General features: G+C 36.5%; 1 protein-coding gene across 2 annotated transcripts in view; it reads right to left on the reverse strand.

Moving 5' to 3' along the window:
- The window catches only part of ARHGAP42 (Rho GTPase activating protein 42), a 141,365-nt gene that overhangs the window by 13,096 nt on the left and 102,508 nt on the right, over window positions 1–25,761 (reverse strand). For both annotated transcript variants that reach the window (XM_015632268.3, XM_033515991.1), the window contains 13 exons: window positions 22,674–22,803; window positions 19,510–19,610; window positions 17,091–17,200; window positions 16,249–16,327; window positions 15,311–15,350; window positions 13,769–13,831; window positions 12,164–12,238; window positions 11,389–11,473; window positions 10,145–10,203; window positions 9,267–9,372; window positions 4,882–5,041; window positions 3,133–3,277; window positions 796–1,176 (listed from right to left, as the gene is read on the reverse strand). In XM_015632268.3, coding sequence (XP_015487754.1) covers window positions 796–1,176; window positions 3,133–3,277; window positions 4,882–5,041; window positions 9,267–9,372; window positions 10,145–10,203; window positions 11,389–11,473; window positions 12,164–12,238; window positions 13,769–13,831; window positions 15,311–15,350; window positions 16,249–16,327; window positions 17,091–17,200; window positions 19,510–19,610; window positions 22,674–22,803 — 1,534 coding nt within the window. The remainder of the gene's footprint in view (window positions 1–795; window positions 1,177–3,132; window positions 3,278–4,881; window positions 5,042–9,266; window positions 9,373–10,144; window positions 10,204–11,388; window positions 11,474–12,163; window positions 12,239–13,768; window positions 13,832–15,310; window positions 15,351–16,248; window positions 16,328–17,090; window positions 17,201–19,509; window positions 19,611–22,673; window positions 22,804–25,761) is intronic.

Consider the following 25,761-nt stretch of genomic DNA (forward strand, 5'->3'; position numbering starts at 1 on the left):
CATGGCTAGATAGTACAATCACTAAAAAGTGACAATAAAAGCATTTAAAGTAGCAGTTTGGATAAAAATGAAAACAATTCACAGGGAAATGGTTCTCAGGAAGTCAACTGATCAAAGAAGTGTGAAATCAGACCACAGTAATTTGTAAGAATTAACATTTCGATATCCACAAAAGCTTCATGCAGTTTAAAAAATATACTTTAGAATAAAAGACCATGATTTGCCTTAAATAATTGCCATTGTAATGTGATAAAGCAAACCTATATGTGTACAGGCTCTATAGACACAAAATAAGTCCTTTTAATAAATAAAAGCCTTGCCCACATGAGTCCTTTCAGGTGACTTATCAGTGAACTGCTGCATTGTTTCCATGGAGGTTCTGCAAGATGAAAACTGCATCTGCTTCTCTCCTTATGTCAAAGACCAACCAATGATTAATAATGCTTTAAAAGTTGTCATAATGCAGAGATCCCAAAATACAAGCACAATACCTCTATTAGTAATATTTCTAATCTATAGGATTATTCTGTATAATACATTTTAGATGAATTGTAGGAGGATAAAGAGTGATCTAAATTTGAGAAACATATCTTCCAACCTGTGTGAACTATGCAGGTTATAAGCAATGGAAATATGTCAGAAGCAGTTTGAAAACTGAAACAACATACCACAAAAATTAAAAACAAGCAAACAAACAAACCAACAAGACTAATGAATATCATGAGCTTTCAGACCCAGCTCTTGTTTTCTGCTGCATATGTAAACACTGATGTGATAAAAGACCTTGGGAATTACCTTCAGCTGATGGAATTGATCTAAGGGAAGATGCTGAAGACCTTTTCAGCCCAGACAGACTGTAGGAACTCTTTTTGGTCAGGTCTGTTGGTGGAGAGGCATTTTCTGGTCCAGTGACGGAAGTTACGCTTTGGCAGTCTGATTCCACGTCTGTTTTGGTTGCATCCTCCTTTGATGAAGATTCTGGACTTGTAGTCCACAGGCCTGAGCTTTTCTGGCCATTAGAAGAAGCAGGAGAGGCAATCCAAGGAATCCCTCCTGATTTCTCCCTTGGCTGTGAGGGTGTGCACTTGGTGGTGCTGTTCTGCTCAGAGGAGTGAGAAGACAGAGATTCGATGCTGCCCATGGGCGTGCTGTCGGGGCTACTGCTGTACGAGTCACCTTGGGAGGAGGCAGGGGAAGGGAGAGAGAGTGAACAAATAATCTGCTTTTTCTAATCCTGTGCCACTTTTAGCTCCTTTGTGCCTTACTTGTTACCAAATTCATTAATCTGTTGTTTCCTGCAGAAAGAACACAACTCTTTTTTTTTTTTATTTACAACTTGAAGACTCATCTTGCATCATATTTAGAGAGCATTAGTCCCTTGAAAGGAGCAAGATTGGCTGATGCATTTTTTGTCAGATGCATTTTCTGTAATTTTTTACCATTCCCTAAGATATGAAACTTGTATCTCTTTTCTCAAACCATATAGATTTCCTTTATTTACTGCAATATATTTGTGTCCGTGCTTCATTTAAATGATGACTTAAAGCCATCTATCACTCAGAAAATGTTACTGCCAGAAGCCTTGGCTCCCTCTTACCTGTCTCCTGTCACACCTAGAGTATTTGGTATGAAGAGTACCTCTGCTTCTACCTCAGCATTTTCAGGGCACAAGTGAGATAATAATTGTAACTTGTTTACACAAGTGCTGAGTTTTAGCTAATAAGCAAAACACAAGTGGAAATCTGTTGGATCAGACCTAGTGGCAAACTGCCACCAAACGTAGCATCATAGAAGTCATACAATCATTTAGGTTGGAAAAGACCTCTAAGATCATTGTATCCAACCTTTGACCAAACACCACCATGTCAACTAAAGCATGGCACTAAGTTAATTTCTTGAACACTTCCAGGGATGGAGACTTCACCATTTCCCTGGTAACTGTTCCATTGCTTGAAAAGCCTTTCAGTGAAGAAATCCTTCCAGATGTCCAGCCTGAACTTCCCCTGCCACATCCTGAAGAAGCATGATTTTGTCTACACTCCGCAAAATACTTGCACAAATTGTCCCTTTTTTATAGTGGTATTCATTCTTTGCAGTTACACAGTGAAAAACACCTGAAACTTGCCCAGTTTGTGCTCTGGTGAGTGTAACTGACTGCCCCTTTGTAACTTCTTACTCAGGATACCATGTCACTCACTCTGGCAATCTGTCTGCAGGGAGCTATTTTTATTTAGTATTTAAACTCTCCCTGCCAGGAAACAAGTAACATAGGTGTATGGAAAATGCAGAAGCTGTGCAAGAATATACTGAGGATAGATTTCTTAACATTACAGACTTCAGAATTACTATAGCTCCCCAAGAGCAGATGCACTTTAACTGTGGATCAACTCACTGACCCAGTCTCATATAAATCTTCTGAAGGAACAAAGGGACACAAATTTTTTAGGAAGCATGTTGCAGTAGTGGAATTCTTAATGACTTAAGCTTTTATAAAGTTTTAATACTCCTTACGGGTACAGCCAGTAAGTGAAAAAATGGATGAGAATAAATCAAGTGAAAGTTTTTAATTACATCTATATTAAAATAAGTAAGCATTCTAAAACAGCAATTAATTATAGATGTAACTCCCTGCTGTTAAACAGTAAGCCATATGATAAGTATACATATACTCAAATATTCCTGGAAGAATACTAACAATGGCCACAGCTTCATGCATGTGAAAAAAGCCAAGTGATGGTTTTGATCTCCTATCCTTGACTGAATTACATTTGTTATAGGACGAGAGAAAAGACTGCATTTACTGTTTCCAAACCTTACTAATCATCTTGCAAGCAAATGAGATGAACATCATATAATGAACTTTTGTGTTTCAAAGTAGTCTAAATTTAGATTAGAATATAAAGTCTACTTTAAATGATGTTGAAAACTGCATGCAATGCAAGACTGCCTATAGCCAAACATCCTTCCTCATCTGAGAAGTGAGGAATGCAGTTAACAGGGCTGCTGTGACTCAAGGAGGCTAAAAAGCTGATACTTATCATCACTGGAATACAGTATCTATAGGATATTATTCAGGCAAAGTTAAAAGATGACATAAGAAGCAAAACAACCAGTATGCAATGACAAACTTACTGTCAGGATCTGCTAGACATGGTGTGTATCTTCCTTTGGGTTTACGCGAACCTGTGGAGAGACAAATTGCTCTTGTTCTTCTTGAACTCGATCGGGACTGAGGCTGGGGAAGAGGGATATTGGGGTCTGGTGCAGTGTGAAATATCTGCATGATTAAAAAAATGGAAAAAATTACATTAAACAATAGAAGTACTCTTACACTTTCGGTAATAATCCATTCATTTTCCTCACCGCTAGGCTTGAAATTAACACTATCATAGTCTCATACATTACAAAAGAGTAAAGTCACAAAACAAAAGCTTTGCTTTGATCTCATTTTACAACTCAAGAACCACAATACTGAACAGTACTTTTTATCTGTATGAATTTGTTGAAATAGATTTATTTTCTAGCTCTTGTTAAGAAGGTCTTAACAGTTGAAATTGTAAAACAAATAGGTGCCTACTAATGACTCTTCTCCAAGAAGTAATATATTTAAAAAAATATCATGACAAAGTTGACTTTTATTTTCCTCTGTGTTCCAGCAAAAGTTTTTACATATCAAAGAAATATGTCACAGTCATAACTTATTAGAATCAAATTTGGATTTCAGAAAGCTTTATCTGGCCAAACAAGTCAAGTTAAATGAGGATCAACTTTATGTTTAAGGCATCTCCTGGTTCTTATCTTTTACACACCACTGCTACCATTGGTCAATTTTGCACTTCATTGCTGCAGAAAAAACACATTTTTTTACCATGCTATGTCAGAAGGCATCTCTGAAAGGATTTCTGGGCCCTTTAGCTATAGGGCGTTCCCAAAACATGAAGTGAACCATGAAAAGGCATCTTGGTGCCATTCATAGAAGTGGAAGAAAGCAAACGTACTTCCACAGTAGGAAATACTTTGGTGGACATCTTGAGATGTTCTCAAAGTACAATAAAACTACTATAACTAAACTACTGTATTAAGCACTAGTGAGTAGCATATCAATATAAAAACATGTCTGTAGACAGAGAAATAAAGCAAGAGTGACTTTGGTTGTACATAGTCTTTGTGCTGAATGAGCTCTGATTTTCTGGAGAAAAGATTCAGTGTTGGAAAAATGCAATATATATGTTTTTCAGTCAGAGCCAAGAAGGCTATCAGGATCATAGCCATTTTGGGGAGTCCCTATGAAATATAACTGATGATATCAAGCTGTACTGTCAGCAATTACTGATCAACCTGTGCAGGGAAACCTGGTATTTACTGGGAGCTGCCACTTAGCTGAGTAATGCGTAATGAAAGAAATTCAAAGCTTTTTCATTTTGTTTTGTCAGTCATGAGAGGAGATGACATAGCTCAACTAAGATCCCCAGAATAAAATTGCTTTTGACTGCTAAGTAAACGAGGTCTTGAATGTTTGTCTGAATTCTGAAATCAGGTGTGGACCTTCATAAAACGGTAGCAAGAAAGAGCTGGAGCAGCCAGGAGTGAAACTACGACCTTCTCTTTCTGTTTCTAGATTCAGGAAGCAATATTCAGAAAGCAGCTGAAGATTCAGAGCTATGCCTTCAAAGCATGGGAGATCATGTCTTGGATCTGAACTTGCACAGTCATGAAAGACTTGCTAGGAATACAGATCCATAGCAAGGAGTGAGAAGAAGCAATTATTTTTATTAATGACCTTCTACAAATTTTGGACTCTTTATTTTTAAGGACTGAATCATGGTAATGAAAATGAGATCTTAGTCCCACTTAATAACAGAACAGATAATTTCTTTCTACCTTTTCATAATGCTCTATCAGAATTTCAACGACGATATTCTGAAACTTAATGTTCATCATAGCAGCCACAGTTTCTTCTTGTGCTCTCATCAGAGTTGGTCCAAAGATAACACCAAGGTTGGACACAGTCATTAGATTTTGTTGACTGTGCAATGATACCCTTTAAATAAACACAAAGAATATGTGATTCAATTGCTCTGCTAAACTACAATTTTAACAGTAAAAACTTGCTAAGACCACTACTTTCACAAGATCCCAAGTTCATGCCTCTCTTTAAAAAACATTCTTAAAACTTCCACTTACACTATAATCAAAATACAATGTAGTAGAAGTTTTTCCATATATTTCCATTAAGGCTCCTATCATGCAGTAGTTTAATGGATGATGAGTATGTCTTCCTAGAGCAGTATTTCACTTCCTGATATACCTGACAGGGAAAGGCAACTGTATTTGGAGTTCTACACAGAGAAATTCAGAACACCTAAAGTTTAGAAGTCTTAGGGCAAGCACCATCTCTCTCCAAGGATTATACAGGTCCTTACATACTTTTGACTGGATTTATTGAAAATGCTGTGTGGTAACAGAGATCAACTATATCTTAGTTCTCATGTAAAGGAATGAAGCTTAGTTACTGAAAACACTTAATTTGCAATAGGAGCTCTTTATCAACTTGGTGAAAACACAGGATCAATGGATTCAGTGAAATTATTGTTTTTGTGTGATAGATAACATTAAGTGATCATAATGACATCTGGCTTTAAAATACATGAACCTCTTATTTCTGCATATTATCTTATCACATACCTTTTCTGCTCTTCTTTCTTCTTCTTAACATAGAATTTAAAAGCTTAGTTTTCCCAGTAATTTATCAGATAGTTAAATCTCAATCAGTAATAATCAATGCCCCATTTCTCTCCTTACACTACTAAGATGTGCCAAATAAAAACTGTGTCATCATAGATATTTTGAAACAATTGCCAGTGATTTCCCAGTCACAGCTGTCCTATTGCCTCATGTCTGAGGAATATTATGCCAAGTCAGGATTTTAAAATTACCTTAATGCTTAATTTTATTGAATCTGTTACTAAATAGAACTTATTAATGAGACCCTGGTTCACATTTTCCTCCTCACTGCCACCTGCTACAATTGTCAAGATAAGCATTTTTAGCCATTTTCTACACAATTAAAATAATTCTTGCAACTTTTAAAACTAAGAAATAGTAAAATCCATAAAACATTGCCTTTATATTTGGGCCAGGAAGATTTTAGCACCCATTTACATCAAGAAGCAGGAGAAATATGGGAAAGGGTTTTGTATAGGAGGCAGCATGATTATAAACTGCAGGAAGACAAATGCCTATCTTCTTACATATTTCTTACATTGCTCAAATAAGTTGTCTCAAAATTTTCCAAAATGTTACCTCAGACACACTGGCAGAGATCATTATTTAGAAGCCATATCATGAAAACGACTCCACTGCTAAAACATATTTTTAGCTTAATATAACTTTCTCTGAAACTGATCTTACGTTTATCTTAGATGACTAAGGGTCTTTTGGGAAGTCCACTAGTATTTTAATGAAAATGCTGAATAACTCAGCTTTAGATATGCTATAAAAAAACTTTAAAAAACCCCTCCCTTTTCAGTGTTACTCTGCTGTGTGCTGCACAGTAACAGCAGAGGTCTGTTACACAAACATAATCTTATAGCATAAGAGAGAAGGTAGTGTTTGTCTGGTGTTTGAGTTTCCTTGGTTACAAATTTGGGAGCTTGATTAATAAAAAAAATGGTGAATTTAATAACACTGTAGCCAGAAAGGGCTTTCTACAACGCATTTCAAAGGCTCAATTTCTTGCAGAAGAGAAAGAACCCAGGGCTGTAAATGGATCATTTTGATAGCCACTTTCCCCTGACCTACTCCTACTGGTGCTGAGCTACAGCACAGACACAAGCTGAGGTAATCATGCATTTCAGGTAGCTGTAGGGCATTCATTGAGATGTCATTGCTTTCTCCTCAGAATCTCTTCATTTGATGTATCACCAGCAAATCTGTGATACCCCCAGACTGCAGACTCCCAACTACTTACCACAGCAAAGCATTGTGTTGCTACATCATACCAAAAAAATGATTCATTCTTTAGAGTAGACATAATTTGACTAGGTAGGTTTAAAAACCAAAAAATGAGTTTCCCATTGAAAGTAACACCAAACTTGCATGTTTACCTAGCTACTGACTATGTATCTATGCAGTAGCACCTCTCTCCAGGGTGCTTCTCAGGATTTGCCAGTTTTGTTTGTTTCTAGTAGGATCAACATCCCACATCATCTGATCCTATTTAAATTTGCACAGTAACACAAAAGTCAAGCTAGGCAAAGACGTAAAGACCTCATGACTTAAATTAATTAAATTAAATTAAAAAAAAATTAAGAAAAAATAACATTATCCTTATTTTAAAACCCAGAACTGCAGTATTTTCACTTTTATGCAAAAGCATTTATAAATTAACTGAACAGCTAAAAGAAATACAGGGAAGGAAATATGCATTTTGAAACTGTATTTTCAATAAAAAAATGATGAAAATGGGAGGTTGAATTTTTTTTCCCCCCCAAATTTTCCCATTTTCATAAAATTAGGCACTTTACCTGCCATTTATCTCTTCCTTGAAAAATCTCCACACAATGGTAGGAATAAGATGAGGGAGGAAGATGGCTAATACACTCAAGAGACTGATTTTAAATTCAGTCTCATATTTGCTCAGAATTGCTAGCACAAACAACAGCTGGCAAATTATATGGAAATTAGAAGGGGTGAATTGAATGTTGGAAAGAAAAGTATTGAAGGCATTCAGTGTAAAACTAAGATTACATCTATATGAAATGAGAATCATGGCAAAGATGAGAAAAGCTAGAGCTGAAGAGAACAATTAAAGAAGGGAATACTACAGATATGTTTTTCTTTGGAATTGCATCTGAGATCACAGAGAATTAAGAGGCCAGGAAAAGAAGTCAAGAAAGTAATTCTTGCCTAACAGTAATTGCACTGACAAATAAGTTAGTTCCTATGCTTATTTATCTCTCTAATTTTGAAGCTTCCAGACCAGCAGCTTTTACAAAATTGTTAATCCTTCATTAAATAATTTCACTTTTTTGAGGGTTCCAAGGGAGTAGGTATTGTATTTTTTTAGTTAATTAAACAGTTTTGTGAGTAAAGTAACTTACAAAACTTTTTTCCACCTGGCTCAAGTATAGTGAAAGTCATGGTCTGCCTAATCAGGTTTTGCAATGAATGCATTTACAGCAGCTTGCTCTAATGCTAGTTCTCCAGGGACTAATGACATAATGAGCTAAAACCAATTGTTTTAGGGCTAAATTATCTCCTGTCAAAGAAATGTTCAAAGTTCTCATTTCTGTAACAGGAAGTAAAACTTCATTAGGCTCCATTGTAGAAAGCTTACTGCAGCCTGTAGCTCAAGCTGTGATCAAAAAAGCAAAACATCTGGGACGTAGTGAATTGAATGAAAACAAATGGATTCTCCTCATGTCTTCTAAATGTGTAAGTCATGTGAGCCTTATCTGAATAACCACTGTTTCACTTTTCACATTCCCTGATGACTGATAAAAACCAGCATCCTAAATCAGAAAGAATAATACATATTCAAAAGTATTGAGCAAATACCAGCAAAAACTAACCAAATATATACAGAAACTTAGAAGAATAAAAACTCTTTTTTTATTTCACAGCACATGTCAAGTGTAATTCTGTGAAGACAAAAGGTCACCAACTTAAAGAAATGCAAAATGTTTTCCATCTGACAACTAAAAATCAATGGAATATTAAAGGAGATTCAAAAGTTGGACATCTATGTAGATATCAAAACTACAAATTAAAATTCTTCAAATTAGCGCTTTCAAGTGATACTACACTTCAGACTTGCTAGAGAGAAAAATAAGATCAAGCATAAAAACTAGGAATTATCATATCATCTATCTCATTCCATCTCCTTTCTAATCTATCTCATTCCTGAAACACTCTGGGACTTTGAGACAGATCCAAACCAGAGTTTTCCATCAACCTTGGCATAGTGTTAGATGTTTCTTAAATTTAATTGGTTACAAGTCCTGTAGTAAGTAAGAACATGAATGAAAACATTGACTAGATTTATTTTATAAACATAGTTGGCCATCTCAGTGACACTTTATGATGTTTTTATTCTGTTTCTCCAGAGACCATTATTTCAGTTGAGAATAGCATTTTAGAAATCAAATGTAATTACAAGTGTCATTGTTTCAACACAGAGAACGGTTTAAGCAACACTGACAAATTTAAAGCAGAAATTATAACATCTTACAATATTACCAAAGAGAAAAATAAGAAATAATTACTTGACCAAGTGCTTAATAAGGATGTCCAGCATCTCTCTGTTCTTCTCTGGTAATTTATGCACAAGTGCATGCACTGCCTCAACTCTGTAGTTCTGATCATCTGACTCTATTAAACAGAAAACAAATTGTTGAGAAATCAGAACATGTGCTAAGAAGTGACTACAAATGACATCAGTGCCTGTATGCTAACACAAACATGCATTAAGAGGATCCAAACAAAATTAGCTTTCAAATGATGAGGAAAATTTGATTATATTTATTACACTGTGAAATCTGTATTTCAAGTAACTCGCCTAAAGCAATTACTATCAATACTGGAACCAACAAATTAATGACAGTATTGACTTGATGTGCTACTTCAGTGAAGTCTAAGATTTAATCTAATAAAATAGCTAAAATTATTTTGTGTCTTTTATTCTTATCAAGACAAGAGAAAATGGAGAAGTATCTTCGAATTCTACACTGAAGTCCTTAGAAAAATGATCTCCACTATCTTTGTATCCAATTACTGCTTTTGTGAAAAGGAGTTCACTTTTGCCCTTTCTGGTTTCTCAAGGCAAGCTAGGAAAATAAAGGTCCCTGGATGAGAGGGATGAATGTTACAAAAGAATTACCAGCCAATATAAAACAAACAAACAAACAAACAAACATCTAAATGAGGGTTCAAAACTTCATGCAGAAGGCAGTCACGCAGAACCACTAAAAAGATCAGAACAAACCACTGAACAGCTTCATCTAGTGTGACTTCTCTGTTTTGAGGGCTGGACCGCTGCATATTAGAGCAAGGAGAAAAGTAAAGATGGTGACTGAAGAGGTTAGAAGCTAGAAACAGTATTACTATCATGAAAGCATATTTTATCATTTTACTTTTTACTTACTAACAGCAACAATGAAATCTTTGTGCAGCTTGAAAGTCATCAGTGGTTCTGAAAGACACCTGGTTGTAAAAAAACAAAACCTTAAAATGTAAAAAGACTCAAAATGTAAGTTTTATGAGTGTGATTATGATAGCACCCTCAACATCTGCACTATTTTCTATTGGTCCTAGGAAATCCAATTCAGTGACGCCTGATTACAGGTAGTATACAACTCAGTCAAGTACACTGTCTGAAAATCAATTTGAGTTGAATCTGGTGTCACCATGTAAGTTAATAAGGAAAATGTTACTTCAGAACAGAGCCTCAATGCTTCCTGTCTTCCATATCCTAGGACAGGAATAAATACAGCTGCAGACACGGTATAGTGGGCTGCAGAAGCAACCTTTTGCCCAATAAACACAAAAATCTGATGAAATTTGGGACTGAAATTCTGATCTGAGAGATCTTAAAAGAGTAACCCTCTGAAAGGCAGACTGTGAGTTCCCTTACAGACACAAACACACAGCTCCTGCCTGCTTGCTGATGTCCTAATTTCACACAGTAGCTACAATGGCTTGTGTTTCTGAAGATGTATTATAAATTTCTTCAACCAAAGACAGTCTTTTCAATGAAATGTACATGAGCATTCTGCTGTAAATCCTAGGCATGTTTTCCAGGTTAACAGGGATTTCTGATGCTGCCCTTTGTTAGGTGACTTGTTTAGGAAATACAGGTTTTTAAAAGGCATAGAACACTTATCATCTGGGTTTGATTCTTTTTATTATATCTCTTTTGAACATTATGTATTGAGATGCAAAGGAGTTATCTCAGAAGTACTGTAATTTTTGATAATTCTGTCTCTTATCAGCAAAAATGACAGGAGGGATATTTTAATTGTGAAGATATTAAGAGCATAAGATAAAAACTTATGCTTTTGCTAGGATTTTCATTCAAGCATAATGTCATTAAATTTTATGGTACACAAGGGATTCACAAAGAAAAGACTGAGCACAACATGTTTTGTGGTTAACATAAATGAAAATAAAAACATGCAATTAATTAAATTTCGGGCTATATAAGGCAGGATTGTCTTAAAAAGGTCGAAGGTGTGTATTATGATACATAATCACAGGAACATTAAGCAGGATAATAAAATACTCATTTATTACCATGGCAATGGATACAAGAAACATAATATGATATTAACAAGGCAAAGATTAATGGGCCAGAAAAGGAATACTGAAACTGTGTGGGGTCCTACTTACCTGAGGTAGTTTTTTAGTCCACTTGTTATTGTTTTATTGTCCCAAATTTCCATATCAATATCCATATCAGGAGGCGATTTAGGGGCTGGTAGAAATTTGAATTAGGATTTTGTCACAGTTTGACTAACACATTAACCAGAAAAGTAGCAAAACAGAAGCTGCTAGATCAGCCATTTAGCTCAACTAAATATTTATTAGCTAGAATAACAACAAATCAGATCAATTCAAATCTTTTAATCTCTGCCAAATTATTAATTAAAAAAAATTCAGTGCTCATAGTTAGTAACCGTAAACATTATCTTAATGTTTATAATAATAATGATTAACTGTATCAAAGTGTTAAATAAGCCCAAGTCCATGGAGAATTACTAATTCATTTGTCTTAGACATGCAAAAACAAGCACCACAGAGATCAATCAGCAAGAAAAGTGAAAGACTGGAACAAGTGTTTATTAAGATGAGCATGATGTGTTATGGAACTAAGCTTTGGAGAACTTGTGGAACAAGCCAAGTGTATATCAATAAATAGAACTTTAAAGCTAGAAGAAGAAAAGCATTTTTATTAGTAATTTGCTCATGTGTAACATGCAGAATTGACTACTAATGTACACAAGAACCTACAGATGAATCACTCATTTTAACTCAATTTAGTGGCAGTAAATACACATACAAAATTGTGAATATTATGACACACTCTTCTCAGCACAGCAGCTAAGGCAAAAGGGACCACAGCATGCACACTGCACACTGACAAAAGTGCACTCCAGATACTTACAAAATATGGTATTCATCAGCTTTTGCACCTTGGAATTTACACCACCTATTCTGTACAGCCCCAGGATTGTAATACCTACATTGGGAAAACAAGTAAATGAAAATAATGAAAATAATATGGTTATTTCAATATATGCTGATGCATTCTTGATGTATGTTTTCAAAACTTCTAAATGTACCATTACATTCTTAAGTACTGCTTTATCCTGCTGCAATCTCTTGTGGGTATTAACAAATCCATTCCACTGAGTCCACACCATACTGTACACTAAGCACAATTTTACATTAACAGAACCCTTTTGCATAGAAATGACGTGTATTAGCACACAACAAAGTAATGGCTAGGAAAAGTGAAAAATAAGGTCTAAAAGCAGTCCTAAAACACGTTACACATCAAGAAGTTTATATTGCCTAGATGTCAGTGGAATTACTAAGCACCTGTGTTGGCTTAGACCATCGTCTCTTTCAAATAAGACGTGACTGACATTTGTATGAAAATAAAAATATATGCTATACACTGTTGTAACACATCTGTTGAGAATTTAAGCTGCCAGTTAAATTTGACAGGCCTTTTTTAATAGCACAGACAATAATAACAACAAATAATGTTTAAAGAGCGACATTCAAATACAGTATTAAATATTTCAGTCGTGATTATTTTATTATTTTAACTGCTTTTTAAAATCAGCAGGGCTTAAATGTCTTCCATTCTCCTCACTTCAAGCCTTAGAATTTAAAAATTGTCTACTTTTCCTTTGAAAACAATATTCCTAAATCTGATCTCAGATAACCTAGGTGTTTTGTTTTGAAACCCTCTTTTACCCTCCCTGCCCCAGAAAATAACGCAAGCTCTGAGTCAGCAGTGACTCAACAATGATAATATTGCTGGCTGAGAAACTGAATTCAAGTTGAGCTCAAAGCTGCACAGAGAGACCACATTTGGATTAGAAGAGATCTGCACACTGACAGCTCAAGAAAAGGCTGTCTCATTTTATAGGAGATGATATAGCCATAACTCTCCATTTAACACTTACTGTGAGTGGTTAGATACCACCTCATCAGCAGAGTAATTATTATTCCCTTTTATTACATTTTCACTAACAAAAATGAGTTGTTAAACATTAAATGCTGCTAAACATAAAAAAAAAAATGTACAACATTAGTGAATAAAATGATAGGAGTTATACTCTACAAAAAAACCCACAAATGTACCAGCAGAGAATGCTGATGCCACTTTTGGGTCTTCAGATTTCATACCTGAAATCAAAGCTGGGAGCTGAGACTCCCTAGAGCTGTATCACAAGTCAAGACAGTGAACACAAATAAAAGACTAAAGATGTGTGCAATTGTGTATTAAACTGTCTAATCAACAAAAAATTACAGAAAAAGTTTAAAAAACTCACTTAAATGGTATGTTAAGAATTGTTATTGGAACTGAAGACAATGATTTGGAGAGAAAAGCACCCAGATAAAATAGGAAAAGTTTAAACTAAATAATGGACGCACTTCAAAGCACAGACGTAAAACATGTAGAATTAAAAAAAAAGTCATATTTTAGAAAAAAAGACACAACCATCTAATACCTTATTTGTGGTTTAATACACACCTCTTGTTTCTACAGCATGAATACATTTCTTCACAAAGTTGAAACCTGCTTCATTTAAGAACACTATTAAAAAAAAAAGGGTCATTACTTTCCAACATCAATATACAGAATCTTCTGTTGAGCTACACTCACACACTAGTCAAGGAGGGCTAATACATGGTTATCCATAACATTATAATACTTGCTCTGTAATAGGCTCTTTGTAGACACATAGCATTCACAACCCAACTTTGTAATCATTCTGTACCATTAGAAGCTTAATATTCTACTGTCTTTCTCAGCAATCAGTAGCCTCTCTAAAGATACAGCTGAAAGCTGTCCAGGAGTCCAGGATCTACATTATGACCATCCATTGTTTTTGATACAACAATATTCTTTGTTCCTTTCATATGCTCAAAATCACTCATAAAATGGTGATGTAGGAGAACAATCCTTGTTGCTGAGTTTAATTAGTCATCTTATTTCAAGTGAATGTATTTCTCATTAATGTTGCATCTTCAACATCAAGTGCTCTAACTACCTAAATAAAGATCTTAAAATAGCATATTTGTCACCATTAAAACAAACACCATCATATAAAACAACAGATAGTGGCTAAAATTTCAGATTTTCAGTCTCAAATATACCTCCAGTGAGGATGTATATCCAAATTTTACAAATCTCTTTCTCTGAGATATATTATTTAAATTATTTTTACATATTTGTGTTAATATAATATGATAACCAATATGTTAATACAGTGTTAATACAAATAAGCACACAAATCTCATGCTATGTTTAAATATACTAACTTTGCTACTCAGTGTATGTCTAACAGGTGCATATACACCTAAAACTAAAAAAAAATGTGATGGATCAAGGCCAATTGTATGAGGTTCAACAAGGCCAAGTGCTGGGTCCTGCCCTTGGGGTCACAACAACCCCGGTCAGGACCGAGGGCAGTGGCTGGGAAGCTGCCCAGTTAAAAAAGGACCTGGGGGTGCTGGTGACAGCAGCTGAACATGATCCAGCAGTGCCCAGGTGGCCAAGAAGGCCGATGGCATCCTGGCCTGGATCAGCAGTGGTGTGGCCAGCAGGAGCAGGGCAGTGACCGTCCCCCTGGACTCGGCACTGCTGAGGCCACACCTCAAATGCTGTGCTCAGTTCTGGGCCCCTCAGTGCAAGAAAGACATTGAGGGGCTGGAGCGTGTCCAGAGAAGGGCAGTGGAGCTGGGGAAGGCTCTGGGGCACAAGTGCTGTGAGGAGCAGCTGAGGGAGCTGGGGGTGTTTAGCCTGAAGAAAAGGAGCCTCAGGGGGGACCTCATCACTCTCTGGAACTGCCTGAAAGGAGGGTGCAGCCAGCTGGGGTCAGCCTCTTCTCTTAAATAACAAGCAATAGGACAAGAGGAAACATCCTGAAGTTATGCCAGGCAAAGTATAAATATCCAAAAAAGTTATTTCACAGCAATAAAATATAAAATAATCTCTTTCTCCCACACATATATCAAGAAACTAACATTAAAAAAATCTTGCAAGATATGTATGTCAACATAAAGAGCTTACTTTCTTCTTTCTTGCTAATAATGGCTGGCAGGGTGTAGATCTGTAAGAAAAAAACAAATAAAAAAACCAAACAAACAACAACATTAGGACAATGTTTGTGCTTTAAATTCTTTATTGTTTGTGAATTGTTGAAAAATGCTGTGAACTAGACTGCTGCTAGGGAAATCCCTACCTTGCCTTTCATGATTTCTTGACATTTACTGCTCAGCATACAGACTGGTTTACAGCTCTGTGCTACCATAATGCAACTAATGCATTAGAAATCAGATTTACTGACTACAAATGGGTTAAATTTCAAAACATTTTGTGATTATAATTCCTGTACTGGTTCAGGCAAACAAGAAGCATGTAAAAACAATCACTGAGTTCATAAAACTGATCAACCATTCTTTTCCTATCAGATACAGGTCTGACATCACCCTCATTCAGTGACTACTGCAAAAGCAGACAAATAGTGTGAAGAAAACTCAGACAAACCTGTTTCTCTGTAGCTTTAAATGTTTTTCTGCTCTCTGCAATGCCTTTTGACATGGTACTAATTGTTTACTCCATGAAACTGGCCAAAAGATTTTCTTTACCATCGTAATAACAACCACTTCACATATGCTATCAGAACCATGAATCCTATTAGACAATATACTATCGTATTACTTAAAATATTATGACTTTATATATCCTAACGTAAAATAACTATATATATATATAAATGTAATAATAATAATAATATATATAAATATATATAAATAAATATATGTATATATATAAATGTCTACTTTTCTACTTTGTAGCTATCCTCACTATGTAATTGCATTTGTGTCTCACAAAGAAAAGAACTCTAATTGCTGGTATTGCAACAGAGTATCTGAAACTTACACTAGCTTCTTTATGTAATATGTGATCCAGAAAACTGTAAAATGAAAATTAGAAACAATCCTTACTGGTTCTTTTCCATCCATAGCTTCAAGCCAAAGTTTTCGGTTGGATTCAGAAAAAGCTTGTAGTGTGATGATTCCAGGTCTGTCAAAAACACACACATGCACTAAAGTTACTGGTTTTCTCAAACAGTATCCAAAGTCAGAATCCACATGCATAGTGATGTGAATATATAAAAGACAGAGAGAAGTTAGAGAGCCTCTGATAAAACAGAATAATTTTGAGTTAGGTATAAAACACATCTCTTTATTAAAAGTTTGCTAAAAGTCATAACAATTTTAGAGAACTGCTATACAAGTCATCTATTTATCATATTTTAACACAAAAATTAATTTAATATTTCTCTTTATTCCCACGATTGGAAAAAATATACTGAGTACCTATATCTTAAATACAGGAAATCTATTCTCATGTATCTGATATAATACCCAGGAGTAAGTGGAAAAAAGACTGTGGATGTAATTTTCAATAAAAAAAGAATACTACCATACATTTCTGAAAGTAATAGAGATTTAGATAATAATAGAGGTAATATGCGTATTAACAAGTATTTATAAAATATTTATAAAAATATTTATGATCTGTTTCTAAAAGAGGATAATGAGTTTTGCTACAAGTTCATAAGAATCCATGCTGTATCTGCATGCAAACACCATGCAGTAAAGACAACACATATGTTGTGTTGTGAATTTAATTAGAAAACTAGGTTTGAACAAAGAAGTACTAAGTCTTGAAAGCCTATTTGTCTGTATACAAATATATTGGTAAACATGTGTTCCTATTACAGGAATAATTATTGCCTATTGGTTGTAATTATTTTCAAATTGTTAACACAAGGGAAACAAACCTCTCAAATACTTCAATATCGAAGCAGAAACGTTTATCAATTGAATCTGTCTTTCTCCTGATGCAAGATTTTAGCTTGAACATTTCTGGTGAGCTTGTGACAAGGCCATTCTACAAAACAATGAAATGGAATTAGCACAGGCAGTATGCTTATACACCTTGGCTTCATCTTAAATTTAACTGCATGAACAGTCCAAAGAACATGTCTTAACATAGGGATTAAAATTATTTACGCACACAATTACATACAATATTTTTTCTGTATATTAAGACTACATTTAATAGTTTTCTGTCTTATATTTGTAACTTAATCATTATATCTCAGATAATTCCCTAAATTCAAATCTTAAAAATACCTGTGTATATAACTTGATTACATGCACTTAGGATGAAAATCATGTAATTCTGCCAACTCTCACTTGCAGATAAAAAGATTTCTGAAGAATAAAGCTGACTAACTCCCAGTTCTGGCCACCATGATCATGAGACCTCGCTATACTATTGGCGAGGCTGTCACAACTGGGGATTCTGAGAAATGTGAGGAAGAGCAAATGTCACTCCTGTCTTCAAAAAGAGGAAGGAAAAGGATAGAGAATCATAGGCCCATTCAGGTTGGAAAAGGTCACAACTAAACCATCTACTCATCTTTTAAATTCTCCCAGGGTTGGTGACTCAACCAAGTCCCTGGCAGACTGTTCCAATGCTTGACAACCCTTTTGGTGAAGAAATTTTTTGTAATACCTACCTCCCCTGATGCAATTTGAGACCTTACATCTTATGGGGAGCTATAGGCCAGTCTGCATCACCTTTATCCCTGGGAAGGTGACGAATAATCATGCAAAGCATTTCCAAACATATTAAGGACAGCAGTCAGCATGAATTTAATAAAGGAAAAATCATACAGGATCAACCTGATAGCCGTCTATAATGTGTTGGCTAGCTCAGTGTATGATGGAAGAACAATGAATATTGTTTATCTCAACTTTAGCCATGCTTTTGATACTACATCCTACCACATCCAAGTACAGGTGAAATATGGGTGAGATGGGGAGGTGGTGAGGTTCTGCCTGAACTGCTGAGCTCACAACAGAAGTCCCACTGCAGCCAGGCACTAGTGGTACACCCATGGGATCAATACTGCTCTGCATGAACAGCAATACTCCCAGGCACCATGACAGGATGAGGCTGACAGGACAGAGAGCAGCTTAGCAGAAAAGGAATTTCAGGTTGTGGTAGACAAGGTGACCATGAGCTAGGAATGTCATGTTGCTGCAAAGAAGGCCACCAGCCTCCTGGGATTCATCAGGCAGGGTGCTGCCTGCAAGTGGTGGAAATAAATCCTCACCCTCCATTCAGCACTGGCGAGGGACACCTGGAATGCTGTGTCCAGTGTTGGGCTCTCTAGTACAAGAGAGGCAGTGATGTGCTAGAACAAGTCCAGGTAAAGGATACCTGGTGATTAAGGTAAAGGTGATTAAGGATCTGAAACACAACTACCTGAAAGGAGGCTTTAGTGAGGTGGGGGTCAGTCTGTTCTGCCATGTCTTAAGTGAAAGAACATGAGGGAGAAGCCTTAAGTTGTGCCAGGGGAGGTTCAGGTTAGATACTAAAAATAAAATTTTCACTGCAAGAGTGGTTGGGCATTGAAATAAGTTAACCAGGTGGAGTCACCATCTCTGAAGGTGTACAAGAACAGCCTGGATGAGGCACTTGGGGATATGGTGTAGGGGTGATTATGGTGGTGCTACATTGATGGTTGGACTAGATGACTTTGAAGGTCTCTTCCAACCTTGTTGATCCTGTGATCTGTCGTATGAGGAGAAGCTGAGAGAGCTGGGACTGTTTGGACTGGAGAAGAGGGATCACATCAGTGACTGATCTACAAATGCCTCATGGGAAGGAAAGTAGACTGAGTCAGATTCTTCTCAGTAGTGCCCAGTGGAAGGGCAAGAGGTGATGGGCACAAATACAAATAAAAGTAATTCCATTTGAACTTTAAAAAAAGTTTTTTATGGTGGTTGAACACTGGAACAGGTTGCTCATATGGCTCCTTCCTTGGAGATATCTAAAACCTGACTGGACACAGACCTCACCAGCCTGTTCTTGTTGACCCTGAACTGAGTTTATATTAGAGATCTCCAGGGCCCCCTTCCAAACCTCATCCATTCTATGATTCTGTGCAAATGTGATAGATTTCATATGCATTTACAGCAACCACATCAGTTATTTAATATATGGTTTAAATATGTTTTAAAAGAAGCATTACTTATATATTTATCCATGCTATATGATACATGCACTGCCTCATCTATGAAAACAGCCTTATCTGTTTGTATTTTTTTCTTTTAGCAGTTCTTAAATGCTTAATTAAAAACATGGAATATACAGTTCACATATGTGTTCATGTCCATGTAACTCACCACTTTTCCACCAGACTTTGTTTCAGCTATACTCATTGTAAAAGTTTTTGTTCCTTTGTCGTAAGTGCAGTAATGTTTTACCCATGTAAATCCAAGGGGTCCTAGAGTAAAGAGAGATAGTATCAAAAGTAATTGTCATTTTACCACTACTGTAGTTGGAATTAGAGAAGAAAATGAAACAAAGTAGCATCCATATGCAATCTATTCCTTATTTTTAAATCTGAACATGTTGTTCACATATAATTTTCAAATATTGCAGCTTGATAAGGCTGTCCAACAAAGTTCCAGTAGACTGACTTTGGCAACTGGATGGGTAACGGCATTCTATTGTGGTAACAAGGCAGGAAAAGGGCAAGAACAGAGCTGAGGAGTTTTCTGCATAGAAAATACAGTTTTGATTTTATCAACCCAAGGGAAACACAACACAGACACAACACAGATCCTTTCTCTTAGGGAAACCTGGAAGTCTGGTATTAAACGCAGAAAAGTGGATGAAGTCAGAAAATTAGACTCCATTTTCCTTTACTTTCAGAGTTCTTGTCAAAGGTAACAAATGCTTTTGGTAGTATCACAGAAAGGCTATTCTTCCACCTGTTACCTTAAGGGAGTGGGTAATATGGCAACAGTTCAGAGAGAGATTTAATCTTACATAGCTGATCACTGACAGGAGATTTCTCTATATGCAAAAAAAAGCAAAGGAACTGTGCACTCTAAAATATATTGGTTTAGAAATGAGAGATAAAATGCTGTGTGCAAAGGCAGCACCTGCAGCAAGAAACATTGGCCTTGTATGCCTTGGAGGGAGTCCTGCTGGGGAAGAGGTGGCTGTAACAGTGGTGCACAACTGACCATGTCCACAAATTGACACGTTCACATGCTCACAATACCAAAGTATACTGTACAGTACTCAGAGATTCACTTCAATTTAGATAGTGATAGGTGATACCTTCAGCAATCCCCAAGTAAGTGAATGTGTGCCTTATCCTGGAGAGGTCACATCACACTACTTCTTAATCCTACTCCAAGTATAGGATCTCTCATGCAGATATTTTCACTGTTGGGCTGCCCAGAGCTTTGTTCAGGCACTGCTGTGAACCTTTTGGGAATCTAAACACAAAACCCTCTCAAGCTCAAGCTCAGTGGTGTTTTAAACTTGGTTCACACCAATGCAGTTTAGATATACAGGCATTTATAATGTGTTCTTTGCTGTGAGGACATGGAGTGAATTCTCCCACAATTTCCAGAATTATCTTCACATCCTAGAAGTACAGATAAGATCTCCCATATTTTCTGGAACTTCACTGTGGCAAAGAGACCAACACAAGCTCCCAGATTCTTCAATGAGAGTTACTCATGGGAAAAACATGATACTGATTTTTTCAAGCTACAGTATGTGCAGACCTATTAATTCTTAAAATGTGTTATGGTTAAGGAATGGTATTCCCCAATTTAGTGTTCCTAGCAAAAGACTCCAAACCATGCACTGCTCACTCCCTCCCCCATCCTTCTCCTCTCTCCCCTGCAGTGGGCTGGAGAGAAGAATTGGAGGCATAAAGGGTAAAGATCAGAGTTGAGATAAGAACAATTTACTGGAGACAGCAATGAAATAAGAAAAGAGGCAGCAGCAGCGGCAATATTAATAACAGAGTGTGTAAGAGGCAAATGATTCACACGTGAGCGCTCATCACGTGGAGACACCTGACCTGAGTGCTCCCTCTGCCACCTCTGGGACCCAGAAAGGATCCTTTCTCCTATCCCCAGAAAATGATAAGGTGGTATTGAGTAAGAACCTAGTCATGCCCTACTCCTGGCCACTGCAAAAATTAACCCTCTCCTGTCTAGAACCAAGACAAAAATGAAGAACCTAGACTTCAAAAAAAAAGTATTTTAATGCGTTTGTGTTTGGGGTTTTTTAAAATGTGAAGAATTAAATAAAAATGTTGAAAAAGGACCCTAGTATTTTTACTACAGATACAAAGATTTTGCCTTCTCAATGTACCCACAAAGGTGGTGGTTATATGAGAGACTGAATCAGTCATGAAAGTTGGATATCTGTCAATCCACAAACATAGCTGTGGAAATTTATGTGGTCTGTTATGCTGACTTTGAGAAAGCTCTCCTATTGCCTGTGTTCTGGTAGAAAGTAAAGTCATGAATCAAAAATTCAAATGGTTATATACCCTCAAAGTTAGCTGTTCTGCTCCTATATTTTAAGTTACTTTCACTTAGCATAACAAAATCAGTAATTTTTCAGAATAAATATTTCCTTTGCTGGCAATTCATTATCTCTTAGCATATTATAAGATGGATGAGCATTCTCAAAGCAGTTTAAGGTAAGTTAAGAAGTCAACTTTTTTCATTAGAAAATTGTATGCAGACACCTGTGTTGCAACTTTAAGCTTGTTATTCTTGGCCATCTATTTGAAAGAAAACAATTTATGGCCTAGCGTCATTTTTAAGAAAAACCTATATTTACCACCATGCATAGCAGTAATAAATATATACAGAATTTACTCTCAAGAACAGCAAACATTTAATACAGTAGCTCACAATTAGACAAGAACCCATAGGATAAGGGTTGTAGACAAGTAAACTTGCACAACAAGGAATTATACAACTAGCACCTTTCCCACTACACAATGATTACAGACCCTGTTACTCCAGAATAAAAATTTCTTTTCAGTAAGAAGATGTCAAGCTGGCCTCTCACTATTTAATGAAGCACAGCATGTGCCTGGTGCTTCACTCCTTTTCTCCCTCCCCCATTAGCACGGCTCAGTGTAATTTCCACTTAACACAGATTTCTTTTGTGTTTATTAATCAATTAAAAAATAGACTGTGTTCTTAAAACTTGCAGCACTACTGAGGATAAAACTAGCTATGGTTAGCTATGGTAAGACAGTACTTAGATGACCTTTTCTTGCATCTTTGACTTCCATTAAGCACATGTTCATTTAAGATGGCTGGGTCATTGGAGGTCTCTGGTACAGGGTGCTCCCGATGGCTGAACTGAAGGCCCTGTTCAGGCAGGGAAAGTACAGGAAACAGAAGGGAGCCAAAGCAGAGTGCTGGGAGTTTGCAGCAAGGTGCAGGTTCAGAGCTGAGCTTGCTACCAGTCAACCACTGGGGCAAACAATAGCACAGACCTTCCTTGCTGTACTTACGTTTCTCCTGCACATAGAGATAGCCTTCCATTGTCCATTGACTTGGTGGTCTGTAATCTTGGTTGGCTGATTTCATTCTTTGCATGAGTCTCTCCACTTCCTGCCTAGTGCTTTCAAAGTTATTCCGAGTCTAATATCCAGAAAAGGAAACAAACAAAACCCCACGTTATCTCATGCAAGTACTAAAATAACAATGAATGACTAATTACACATAATGCCAAGGACACTATTGGAGACCAACAAAAGCATTTGCGAGAGACATAAAAGGGGGAAAAGGAAAAAAAATGCAATAAAGAATAATACTCTTCACTGCTAGAAGCCTAGGAATAACATAGTAATGAAGAATTCAACTCAGGCACACAAATCTAAGGAAAACACAGCTGAGAATAGCACCATTCCTCTTTCTGCAGGTCAGTAACCTCAGACAGGAGGTAATTTCATATCTTTAGGTATGCTTACACAGTATTTTTCAGAGAAATATAGGCTTCCTCTTTGTACACTCTGGGATTCTCAGACAGATGCCTGGCTAAACTAGAAGCTGCTGACAGCTTAGCCCTAAACCTGAAGTAGTAAGACCAGTGAAGCACTTTAAGTACAGTGCAGAAAACACTAGTTTGGGTTAAAGCCAGGCTAATGAGTCCAGACAGCTGCAGTTTGTACACACATAGAAGAGACAAATTTTCTGTGTATCCATATCTGCAGTGATATCATAGGTGCTGCTGCTCAGAATAGTCAGGTTACTGGTACTGTCATGAACAAGGTTTGACCTGGCAAACACCACAGTTCAGTATTTAAAAAAAGGGAGGTAATAAACAGCTCACAAGAGGCAGAACTATGCCAAAAGCATGGAAGAAGTGTTTCTGTCTTAAATATCACATGTGTAACCAGACAAGTAACAAAGCAAACAACTATGGTACTAAGGTGGGTTTTTGATATTTTCTTATATCTTTAAGTATATAAATAGCTACTTCTTCTTAGTTAATTCAGTGAGGCTAGGGTTTCCTTCCACGTATCTAGCATGGGACAGCAGAAGAGAACTACTGGGAGATAGATGCCAGAGCTTTGACTAATTAAATATCAGATATTGAACACTCTGTTCCTATAGGTCAAAGAAAAGAATAAAGTTTTTTGTAATGTTCCTACAAAGTCATCTATGGACTGGAATCCCCCCTAGTCAGAAAGATACCCTCAGGACATTATACACCAGTGAATACTTCCCCTTTTTCATGGGCCATTTGTGTAGTTAGTTGCACAATGATATAAGAGTATACATGCTTAATCTTGGTCTTGAAGACAAACACTATTATTAAAGAGGGAGGTAAAATTCTAATCTGAACTTTTCAGATTACATCCTTCAGTATCAGTATCAGTTCAGACCAAATTTAAGAGAGGCCATTTTGAGACCTTCAAGAAGCACATGCCCTTGAAGGAATGTCCCCATTTTAAGAGTTTGTCTCCATCTATGAAGTTTTTAATTGCTACTTTTAAGCCAGATCTTTGAATGAAATTACAGAAACCAAATGGACACACAAAGCATGCCACTGGCTAGCTGAGACAGTTAAAATGACAACAGGTCATGTTAGAACACCGTGACCTGTTAAGAGCTGCTGGTCTGCTACTACTGTTCCTGCTCTAACATATAGGACATTTTTAAGAAGAGAAACAACAGTTCAGGTCAACTGTTCCTCAAAACCTGAACACACAGTGCAATGGAGAGGAGTACTTTTGACAGCTACAGACAGGCTGAATGAACTTCTCCCTGTCTTCAGTTTGTCTTTACCTATATAAATTATTTCACTTCAATCTGATTTTGGGTGATGCTCTGAATGACAAGTACATAGAGAACTCAGCTGGCTGTGTGAAGTTGTGGATGTAGATCTGGAGCCAGAATTTATACTGCTGTGTAACAAGAATGAGTGATGTACTTATCCCCACTATATCTTCATGTATGTTTTCTGATATATAATTTAAAAAAAGATCCTTCTGCCTAACTTCACATCTCCCTCTATCTCTGTAATCCATTTGCAACTTCAAGTCATGCTGATAAAATATTTAGAAAACATTAAATTTAACTATTTCTTAATACTAAAATTGAAAAAAATCCTTTAATAATTTTGCTTTTGTAGAGACATGCATAGAAGAAACATATGATTACTTAAAATGTCAGTTTTGGTCTGTGCAGTGAGCTCATGCTCTTCTCAGAACTTGCTGAATTAAAATAAGTAAATATCTGGACAGAAGCACATTTTTCACTCTTTCAGTGAAACTAGTGTGCAACAACACTGACCTCTTGTGTCTTTTTCTGAAAGTGTCTTAGTAGCAAACAATGTAGAAAACACGATATTTGAAAGGAAAAGTGGTTGGGATGCTCTGCAGACAGAGAGCATTTTGATCCAAAAGGAAGAAGTTAATCATCTATGAAGTTTTTTAGCCTTATTTGCTCAAGCAGAATTTTAAATGGGATCTATAAATACGAACAAGAGATGCAAAAGGGAAGATGAAGTTACAAAAAATTGTAAAGTGTGTCTTTTCTTGAAAGAATGAAATGGACTTCACTTTCTAAAAAAATTTTGTTCTGGACTTTGTTCTGGACTTCTTAGGAAATATGTTGGGCTTGTCCAATATTGACATGTTGAAGTTCACTTTTTGTTTTAAAAGCAAAGTGTGTATAGCATTTTGTACCTACTCATTTGTATGTCCTTGCAAGTGTAGTATCTGAATTACACAGTAAAACAAATATACACTTGTATACAGCACTTATATGAGTGGAAAAGTATGTTGAATAATTGCATTTTAGTTATCTTTGATAGCTATGACATATTTTGAGCCGTTTGTGCCCAAAATGTCATCTTTTATGGCTCTGGCTACCAAATCCAGACCAATCTACAGCAAAAGATCCATCTGCTCAGTTGAGTGCAACCCTCTAGACAAAAAAGAGATTCTCTCTTCTGGTGAGCCTTAATGCCCATGAGAGCTGCTCACCACAGAGGAAGGTCCCACCTGTTCTTTAACAGTATAAAGAACTGCCAGAGAATGGCTTCCCAAGTATGCTTTATTTACAGTGGGAAGTCGGCAGATAACAGGACAA

This window comes from Parus major, chromosome 1, assembly GCF_001522545.3.
Source record: "Parus major isolate Abel chromosome 1, Parus_major1.1, whole genome shotgun sequence".
NCBI classification, from domain to species: domain Eukaryota; kingdom Metazoa; phylum Chordata; class Aves; order Passeriformes; family Paridae; genus Parus; species Parus major.